We start from the raw sequence: 9,696 nt of genomic DNA on the forward strand, positions 1-9,696 counted from the left end.
CCTGAGGCACCGGGTGCGGCGGGAATGGAGCCTCCTGCGGCCCCGGGCCCCGAGCGGCTCTTCGATTCGCACCGGTGAGAGCCGCGGGGCGCGCGTGGTGCTCTCCGCGTTTCGGGGCGGCGGGCTGCCGGCGGAGGCCCGGGGGATCGGGGTGTGCCGGGGGACGCCAGCGCAGGAAGCCGGCCTGTCCCTGGGGGGAGTCCCCGGGGGCCCGCTGCGGGAAGGGGTGTCCCACGAGGGCTCCGTGGAGAAGGTCGGGCTGTACCGGACGGGGAGCAGTGAGAGTCCAGGATGTGCCCCGGACGCCCGCGGGGAGGCTGGGGATGGGCTGGGTGTCTGGTTGGGGAGGCCCTGGAGGTGACACAGCGGGGGACGCAGGGTGGTCCCTGGGAGGGCCCAGGCAGGCAGCTGGCCATCGCCCGTCCCGTGTGTCCCAGCCGCACTCTGGTGCTCTCTGGTTCTACAGGTTTCCGACCGATGGGTTCCTGCTTCTGGCCCTGCTGCTCTACGCGCCCGTGGGGCTCTGCCTGCTCATCCTGCGTCTCTTCATCGGCGTACATGTTTTTCTGGTCAGCTGCGCCCTGCCTGACAGTGTGCTGCGACGGTGCGTGAGCTTGGCAGTCCCCAGGGCACAGTGTTCCCCGGGGGAGTGGGGTGTGCACACACTGTTGGGGGGCAGCGTGGGGTCTCTAGTTTGGGGTCTGTAGCCATGGAGGCTTGTCGCATGCCGAGGTTTATGGGGAGCCGTGCTCTCAGGACTTTTTGTTCCCAGGACACACGAAGGTCCTTTCTCTGCCAAGACCGAAGCTGGCAGTTGCCTCTGGAGTGCTCAAAGCCTGATCTGAAACACTTGGATCAGCTGGGTACCCTGCTAAGAAATTCTATGGTGGCTTGCTGCCCTGTATTTCATGCTGCAGCCACCGCTCCGCAGCCTGCAGTCCAAAGCTCCTGTCCCAGACATCTGCCATGTCGTTTCCGTTTTGTACCAGTGTCCTTTGTTAAGGCCCACGAATTCCCGGGTTTCTGTTCGCTCTGTTGGATGTGTCAGCCAGCAACAGCTCAGACTGCAGGGCTTGAGGAAACCGCTTTCCCCCCACCCAGGTTTATCGTACGTGTGATGTGCTCAGTGCTGGGCTTATTTGTGCGGCAGAATGATCCCCGGCTTCGTGATGTCAATGTGAGGGTGTATATTGCCAACCACGTGACACAATTTGATCACAACGTCATCAACCTTCTGACCTCATGTAATACGGTGAGTAGCTCGGAGCCGAGCGTGGCCGGTCTGGAAGCGCCTCTTTCCAAGAGAAGTACATAGAGAGCTCTTCCAGAACTGAGGTATTGCCATGGTCATCTTCAATTCGCATTTGTTAACCCAGGATTGCACAAGCCTTGAATTTTTTTCTGCGGTTCAGAGTCCTGCTCTTAGGCTCTGCGTGAAAAAATGAAACAGGGTGAGGAGGAACAGGAAATGTTGCAGTGGGTATTGATTTTATTGAGAGAGAGAGTGGGCATATCCTAGCATTTGCATCTTTTTTTGGCCTTTCAAATAGGTGATGTCAGAAGCAGGGTTGGCTGTGGGGTTTTCATACAGCATTAGGTGCCAGTTCTGTGTGTGTGGACAGTGCAGAGTGTGGGGCGGAGTGGTGTGGCAGGGCAGGCGTGCGCTGGTTATTCTGCTGGGCTGGTGGTTGTGTAACTTTCCCTGGACGCTTGTGAAATTCCTTATGTCTGGAGTTCTGGAATCAACAGACTGAACGTGCCAGGGATTGAATTGGTTGGTTCTGTATCCTGACTAGCGGTAGCTCTGCTCCTTACCTGGAGAAAAGCAACTTGTGGAGAAGTAGTGTGTCCTTTGCCAAGTGTGTTAGGAACTAACTGGGGGGAACATGTGGAAACATGGTTGTCACCCAGAGCAGGGGGGTGGTTCATTTTTCTGGCAGGTGGGACAGTCTGAACTGAAGATTAGGAATCAAATTCCTATGGAACTGGGGCCAGAGCAGCTACTGAAGACTGGCAATAACACATTCTCTGCTACTAGTGCTTTTATCCTGCAGGTTGCCCCCTCCACCCCCAGAGGGATTTTTGCTGAGAAGTAGGAACTTTGTCTCCCGCTGTGCTCTGGAGGGGCAGGACAGCAACTCTCCCTCACTCTTGCTTTCCCTCACAGCCGGCACTGAACGGTGCCCCTGGCTTCATCTGCTGGTCGCGGGGATTCATGGAGCTGGGAGTGACAGGCAGCCGCGCGGAGCTGGTGGATTCCCTCAAGGTGTATTCATCCCACCGGGGAAACCCCCCGCTGCTGCTGTTCCCAGAGGAGGCTGCCACCAACGGCCGGGCCGGCCTGCTCCGCTTCAGGTACTGGGGGGGCGATTGCGCCGGCCTCGCGCTGTGCGGCTGGGGCACTCACTGCTGCGCTCCTCCCTTCCAGCTCCTGGCCGTTCTCGGTCCTGGACGTGGTACAGCCGGTGGCCCTGCGAGTTCAGAGGCCGTTGATCACTGTGGTGAGTCGGGGCGTGGGGCCGGGCCCTCAGTTCTGCTGCTGCTTTGAGTCCCGGGGGCGGTGCTGCCCGGCCTGTGTCCCACCACCCCAGGACTAGGTTCAGGGCCAACGCTGTACCTTCCCAGGGACCTTCTGCTAAGTCAGTACTCTTAGTGACACTGGCAACGTTTTAGTGGCTCTGCCGATGTGCCGTCTGGCTTCTGTGGCTGTAGCATCAGTGTGTCCATCTCCCCCTGAGCTCTTTTCTCAAGGGCTCTGAAGGAGCAGCTCCAGCCCCCCGGGACTGGCTGACGAGCCGAGGGTCACGCGGGGCGCTCCGCAGCAGGCTCTTGGACTCATGTCTCCCAATGCCCACGTGTAATGTGATGCAACAGGAGCTTCGGAAAAATGGCAAAGTTCACGATGATAATACTAGTGCTTCTGATAGATTGCAACGAAGCTGTTCTCAGCTTATTTACAGTGTGAGATTCTGTTGAATTTCTTATTTTTTGGTGTGATTTATGGATCTATTTGATTAATAGACACATTTTATAGTTGTCTGACATTTTAGTTGATTCTCTATTGTTTGTCTTTTTAAGGTAGTAGGGCACAGTGGGTAGACTTAAAGCCACTTACCAGCAGGTCACAAAACCTCGCTGCCCAGACTGAAGCATCAGCAGGCGGGTGTTTTTGAAGGGGGATTCTGTTTGGGATTAGGTCTTTGCCCAGTGCTGTTCAGTATTGTTACTGGCACTGCAGATGGCAATATTGAGATCCCCGCTGGTAAGGAAGAAGCTGGAGGTTACTGGTTGTGGTCCAGTGCACTGCTGGTAGGTGCCGGTGGTCTGCGGGCGTGTAGCAAGAGGAGGAGCTGGCAGGGTGAGTAGTGCAGTTTTAGCTGGACGTGTGCAGTGATGAAAACTGCTGAAATACTACACAAAGCTTCGGTAACCCTGCTGCCGAGAAAGTGGGGCAGGGGTGGAGAGAGCTCGGGGAGGCCGTAAGCATGATGCAGAATCCAGAGAGCAGTGCTTAAAGGTGCTCGGCTTAATCAGCTTATCAGAGAGACTGTTGTGGATAGCTGCTTGCATGGTGGAGAAGAGGCTTAAGAGTGAAGAATTATTTCTTTCTGACAAAGCCCGCAGCAGCAGTCTTTGTAGGTGCTGAGACTAAACGTTGGTACCGCGCAAGTTCAGTTTTCTAACAGTGAGGATACTTTAAATTTCTGAGTGATTGCTCGTGGGAGAGCTGTCCTGTTCCGGGCTGTTCATAAGGAATATCTGATCTTTCTGTGGTTTTGGCTCATCTGAGCTGTTCTATGAGATGGGACAAGTTGTGTATTTGTCTGCACCTCCTTTCCTTCCTGTCAGGGAGAACAGCAGGCACGTAACTGGAGATCTGTTTGAAGATGCTGGTCATAGTTAGTTCTTGGCTCAGGTTTTTCTTTCAGAAGTTGATTCCCTTCATGCACATTGGCTAAGTAAATTGTGGTGGGTTTCTGATGTGATTTTAAACCATCAGAAACTTCCGAGGACCAGAGATGTGGTACTCTGACTGGTTTGATCAGTGCTTTACAGAAAGTTTTCTTAGCCACTTATGTGACACTGGGCTCAGCAAACCACCAAATCTTGTTTTAAGAAGGAATTTTCTCCTGCTCCAAGTGGCTGGAATCTTGAAGGAGGGTGGTGTTCTGTCAGCAGAACTGGAGTCTGGCTGTTGGCATCACTGTAAGGCGTTTGACTGCAGGTTTCTTAGATCTGTTTATCCAGGAGGTGAGGCTTCTCTGTGTTACCCTTGGTGCTTTCTGGGCTCTGCTCACATACAGAACCTCTCCCCAGGCCACCAAACCAGCGTGAGGCCTGTCCTGGGGCTGTGTGGCTTAGGTCAAGGGCGAGCTCGGGTGTAAAAGAAGCCGAGGCAGCTGCATTGTGAGCTGCAGGTATTGAGGTGGAGTTATCACCAGCTTGTGGAAAGCATGGTTGCTGCAGGGTAAAAGTAACCAGCTGCAAAACCCTAGGAACATTCCATAGGGAATTCTCTGGAATCACTGAAGAGCAGAGGTGGAGGGGACTCTGGAGCTCTTCAGCTCAGCTTTCTGCTCCTGCCTGTGTCTGGGCCGGCTGCTCGGCACCGTGTCCTGCTGAGACTGGCAGAGACCCCATGCTGGGGCGTCTCTGCCAGTGCTACTGGTCGTGGTACTTGCTAGGGAAAAGTTGATGTACTTATTTTTAGGAAAAAGAAGAAAGTAATAAATTACCGCTCACCTTTAATGACTGATCTCCAAAGAGAAGAGTTGTTTAAGCCTGTGCAGTGCAGCCTGTTTGGAAATGAAAAGATAAAGCTTACAGGAGTTGAGGCGTTACACGGGCCATTCCCATCAGAATAAGAGAGGATTGTTTGTGATCTAAGGAAGCCTTAGTAGGTCTCAAGGCATTTTCAGCCCGTTCTAAAGGCATGGTCTGGTAGAGAAGGTGGGGATATTAAAGGGAAGTCTTGCTGTCCTGTTGGGGATGACTCGAGGCAGTGAAAACTGCCTCTCTCACCCTGCTGGTGCAGGTGGGGCCTTGCTCTCGCTGCAGTGGGTTTGCCATTTCCTCTTGTCCAGCCTCTGCCTCTCCCTGCCTGCGTACCCATCACCCGCTGGGTCACCATGGGGCTCAGCCGTGTCCCACCCACCACCTCCCCAACAGAGACCGGCCTGCCCGCGTGCCGGGGGCCGCGCTCTCACTCTGCTCTCTTCCCCAGAGTGTGGCTGACTCCTCCTGGATTACAGAGCTGCTCTGGACCTTCTTTGTTCCCTTCACAGTTTATCAAGTAAGGTACTATCTCTCTCTCTCTTTCATATGGGGCAGAGCTCGGGGGGGGGGCAGAGTGCCTGACATTTTTGCCGTTGTAGGAAGAGATCTTTTGGTAGGCGCTACCACGCGCCCTCGCTGCGGTGTCTCGGCATGGCTTTGTTCAGTGGGATTTGGTCTGTGCCAGGTCCAGCTTCTGAAGCGGAGAGGGCTCTTGGTTCCTGTGTTCAGTTGCTGAAGAAGAGGAGTCTCTTGGGGCTTTTATGTTGAGTTTGCCAGGTTTATTTTTGAAGCTAGCTGCTCTGCTGTAACTCACCCCAGGGTTGCTGGGGTCCTGCGGGTGATTCCCTGCTGACAGCTCAGTCCTCCAGCGTCTGTCTGTTCCCTGTGATCCCTTGGAGTCGCAGAGGTAGTTCAGACACCTGCCTAGGGCCCAGCTGAGCCCAGACTGGCTGTGTAGCTTTGGCATCGTAAGGGTCCATGGCAGCAGAAGGGGCTTGGAATCAAATTTAGGCATCGGGGTATTTCAGTCAAGTCTTGTGCTGTAGCTTTCCCCAGCCGTATCTGGCTCGAGTCTTGCTGATCCGTTTTCTCCTTTCATGTTAACAGCAGTGTCTCCTTATCTGGGGCCTCTCTGGGAACTTCATTAGGAGATACTTAATGCTTGAGTGCTACTAAAGTTTCAGTGAGCCAGTTTTGTCTGCTGAGCTGTGCCTTGCCCTTATTTTTGCAAGCTGGTGTTGAGGTTTGACACTCATCTCACGGGGAGAGGTTTGGGGTGAGCAGGGAGAGCTGAGGTGGGGATAGCAGCGTTGCACGACTGATGCCAGAGGGGGCTGGCTCCCCCAGCAGCCCGAGGAGCAGTCAGCCCAGTGCTGTTGTCCCCATTCAGGTGGATGCCGTCTGTCCCCAGACGAGCTGAAGAACTGAGTGAGGATTTTGCGCTCCGAGTTCAGGAGGTAGGAGGATGATGTGGGAGAGGGATGTGTAGGACTACTGCAACTTGGGATGGTCACAGAGGAGAGGGGGTGCAAGCAGAGTTGCAAAGGGCGTTTCTGGATGGGTGTATTTCTACGATGGGAACTCTGGCCCATGTTTATTGCCCCTTACAATTACTCAGGTTTTCCCTGGCTAATTTGCCACCTCCCATTTCTGCCAGTTACCAAGGCTCTCCCCATCTAGTTCAAACCTTTCGCTCCCTTTTCACAGTCCCGCAAACCACGTAAAGCAGTTGTTTCTCCACCTTTCCCTTATGTGCTGGGTACCTCATAGCTCCTGTACCAAAGATCTTGTATCTCCCTGTCAGCCTGTCTTGGCAGGATGATATTGCCTGCTCCTGGTCCTTCATGTGCTCCATGCGACACTGAAAGGCATCACTGAGGCCCTGGAGAAATCAGTTCCCAGTCCTCTTGCCCTCGCCGTGGCTCCACGCAGGCCTGTACATCTGATACACTCCCCTGCGAGATGGGAATGTCTGGGTCGTGCGTGTTGGGTGTCGTGTACATGTGGCTCTTCTCTGCGTTTCTGCAGCTCTTGGCCATGGAGCTGGGTGTGGTATCCACACGGCTCACTGCAGCAGACAAAACCGAGCACATGAAGAGGCTGAGACACACGTCGCTTCTCCCCTTTGCCCCAGGTGGGTGTCCTGGGTAGTGTCCTACCTCTGAACTGCCACTGGGACTTTGCCTTTGGGAAGGCCTCAGTAGCTGCTGCGTGGAGGCAGAAGAGAAGGCTCCCTGGCAGCGGGGGCTGCCTGCGAGCTCCAGGCTGGCAGGAGAGGACCGTGCGCTTTCTCATCGTGCCAGCTCACGGGAGAGGAAGCGGGGCTGTTGCAGCTTGAAGGCTGTGCCCCCTCTTCTGCCCACTGCTCTTTCTCTCACAGCCTCAAGCCAGCCCCTGGCAGCCAGGCCCAGGGTGCCTTCCAGCCTGACTGGCGCTGCTCCTGAGGATGTGCGGATCACAGCGATGGCTCAGCGGGTCAAGGAGGTGCTGCCTCACGTGCCTCTGGAGGTCATCAGGATAGACCTGGGTAAGCGAGGCCTGGGCTCCTTGCAGGGACACGGGGTCACCTTCCGTGCCAAATCTCTGCAGTACCTGAAAGCAGAAACCTCGTCCTCGCGGTGCACAGTGGCAGCAAGGGTGTGAGTGTCCTGCTGTGGCGGCTCCCCCTCTAACAGATCCTCTGTCCCTGCAGCCCAAACCAACTGTGTGGATACCACCATTGCCAATCTGCTGGAGGGGAGAGTACCCTTCTTCCCTGAAAGCAAGGAGGCTGGTCCTGACCTGCCTGTCCCATCTACCTCCCAGGCTGCAGCTGCTTCTGGCATCCAGGGCTCCGTGGCTGTGCCGCCTTCCAAGGTACTTCTGGTGGTTTGTTGTCTCCTCTGGTCTGATGGCTTGCGGCCAGATCACGGTGGCTTATGTTCAGGACTAGCCATGTGGTCAGGGGAGTGGAGCATTTCAAACTGAAGGTTGAACTGCTGTGCCAGGTCCTTGCAGAGCTGCTAAGAAGGTCTCCTGGCATTGTCTAACTGTCTCCTGATGGTTCTTGTGCTTTCTGTTCCAGCCAGCCACAAAGCAATTTGCAAAGTCCCCCGTGGAGCGGCATCTGTCCTTGCAGGAGCGGAAACGAGCCTTGTACGACTATGCCAGGAGGTGAGAGCCCGCCCAAGTCCCCGCACCTGCCCCATGCACGGGTCAGCCCCCGCTCTGCCCCTGCCCTCCCGCTCCTCTCCTCCGCCCCAGGCAGCAGCACGGCCGCAGGGAACACGCTGAAGGAGCGAGGAGGCAGGTGTCTCTGCTCCCCCGTGTGCTGGCCCCCAAATTGCCACTGGGCCCCTGGTTGCAGGGGCACTTGCTGGAAACAGCTGCTGAGAAACAGGACTTAGCAAAACCACCTCATCCGGTTCTTTGGTGTCATGGATTGGACTGATAGAAGTCATTGTGGGACTGTAGATTTCTTTGAAATTAGTGTTAATGCTGTGGAACGCTCATTTTAGGAAGAAGTTTGCTATTTGGCAAGAGGGACAGTGCAATTAACCTTCCTCAGTATAAGTGGAGAATTACAGAGAACAGGGAGCGAGTTTGAGCTCTGTGCATGATCCTGATGAGGCAGTACTGGAACAAGGGTCCAGCTCTGGCATCTGGGTGTTTTTTTTAGAAAAGGTACAGAAAATTCAGAATGAGTTTGGAGGGGAAGTTAAAGTGTTAAACTTCCTGTGAATGAGATGGCACACTGTAATCTAATTCTGGGTGAAGGAACCAGGTCCTGAGAGGCTGTTTGAGAGGGAAGCAGAGCAGTAACAGGGTTAGAAGTTGGAGGCAGACAGACTTTGTGCAGGTAACAGGGCAGTTCTTTCTGAAAAGGAGATGAATTTATCAGTGGAATAAGCTTCCTGCGGAAATCACAGCTTCTCGGTGCCTGGGTGTTCCCCGGCGAGTGGCTGTGGCTGACCCTCTGGGCGATGGCAGAGGTGAGGGGGCACTGGGGAGAACCCACCCCGAGTCGCGCTCGGGCGCGGCACGGAGCTCTGCAGTGCTCCAGGAGAGCGTCGCAGGGGCTCGGGGTCGGTTAAACCTTGGAGAGCCGGTGGCCGTTAGACACGGCCTCAGAAGCGGGACGTTCCCACGGTTGGGAGTCGAGGCTAGGCGCGTCCTAAGTGCCTGTTTCCAAAGGGCTAGTCCTGCGTGGCTCCGGGTGCCTCTGGGTCACCAAGAATTTAATTTAGACAGATCTGTTTTTCTGAAAGATCATTTCGGTTTAGAGGAATTCCTTCTCAGAACAGTCCCATGGCACAGATAACGTTAGATGGCCTTAGAGCTGCCCCCCAGACTTTTCAGCGTGAGCATGGTGGTAGCCGAGGGCTCTTGCTGGATCCATTGGGCGCGATCTGTTCAGCAGCAAAGAATGGAGCCTGGAAATCCCTCCCCATGGGTTCCCCACCTGCCCTTGTTGCAGATCTTTTACGTCCCTTTTCTGGGGCCGCTCTGGCTGTGCAGTGGTGCTCTCTGTCCGTTACTGGGAGGCTCCCGGCAGGATCCGGGAAGGTGGCTCCCTCCTCCTCTGCCGTTGCGGCCCTGCCTGCTGTGCGTGGCTCCAGCTCAGCACCAGCCCCGGCCCTCGGCCCTTTCAAGCTCAGAGCAGTTTCGCAGTGCAGGGCGGGTGCTGCGGTTTCTGTCTGTAACACTGAGCGCTGGCGGCTCAGCGGCGCGGCCCTTCTCGGGGCAGGTGTTTCCAGCAGGGCTCTCCTGCAGCCGGCCGGGGTGGGACGGGCCGGCGGCCGCAGGAGGCCGGTGTCACGGCTCCGCTCTCCCCGGTGGGGCGGCCGCAGCCCGGCAGCTTTCCCCGGGCGCAGCTTCTCGCTCCCCCCCGTGTTGTTTCAGTGTGTGCTGACGGGACGTTCCGGGCGTGGGCCGGTGCCG

At 55.8% G+C, this 9,696-nt stretch overlaps 2 protein-coding genes across 4 annotated transcripts in view; one reads left to right on the top strand and one right to left on the bottom strand.

Moving 5' to 3' along the window:
• The first annotated feature begins 6 nt into the window (after positions 1 to 6).
• Positions 7 to 9,696, top strand: part of AUP1 (AUP1, lipid droplet regulating VLDL assembly factor) — an 11,185-nt gene continuing 1,495 nt past the window's right edge. The window contains exons 1-11 of one of the 3 annotated variants that reach the window (XM_026867020.1): positions 7 to 74; positions 467 to 604; positions 1,102 to 1,252; positions 2,168 to 2,355; positions 2,429 to 2,501; positions 5,225 to 5,298; positions 6,167 to 6,233; positions 6,805 to 6,910; positions 7,157 to 7,303; positions 7,469 to 7,632; positions 7,841 to 7,970. In XM_026867020.1, coding sequence (XP_026722821.1) covers positions 25 to 74; positions 467 to 604; positions 1,102 to 1,252; positions 2,168 to 2,355; positions 2,429 to 2,501; positions 5,225 to 5,298; positions 6,167 to 6,233; positions 6,805 to 6,910; positions 7,157 to 7,303; positions 7,469 to 7,632; positions 7,841 to 7,933 — 1,251 coding nt within the window. In that variant the 5' untranslated portion in view covers positions 7 to 24 and the 3' untranslated portion in view covers positions 7,934 to 7,970. Of the gene's footprint in view, positions 75 to 466; positions 605 to 1,101; positions 1,253 to 2,167; positions 2,356 to 2,428; positions 2,502 to 5,224; positions 5,299 to 6,166; positions 6,234 to 6,804; positions 6,911 to 7,156; positions 7,304 to 7,468; positions 7,633 to 7,840; positions 9,355 to 9,696 lie in introns of those variants that run through there. The other 2 variants (XM_026867019.1, XM_026867021.1) reach the window with 2 other exon arrangements.
• The window catches only part of LOC113490508 (dedicator of cytokinesis protein 2-like), a gene marked incomplete at its 5' end in the record, with an annotated part of 51,237 nt that continues 50,619 nt past the window's right edge, over positions 9,079 to 9,696 (bottom strand). The window contains 1 exon segment of the mRNA XM_026867023.1: positions 9,079 to 9,164. Coding sequence (XP_026722824.1) covers positions 9,079 to 9,164 — 86 coding nt within the window.

The sequence above is a fragment of the Athene cunicularia genome, unplaced genomic scaffold, assembly GCF_003259725.1.
Source record: "Athene cunicularia isolate RWA unplaced genomic scaffold, athCun1 SCF_11, whole genome shotgun sequence".
NCBI classification, from domain to species: domain Eukaryota; kingdom Metazoa; phylum Chordata; class Aves; order Strigiformes; family Strigidae; genus Athene; species Athene cunicularia.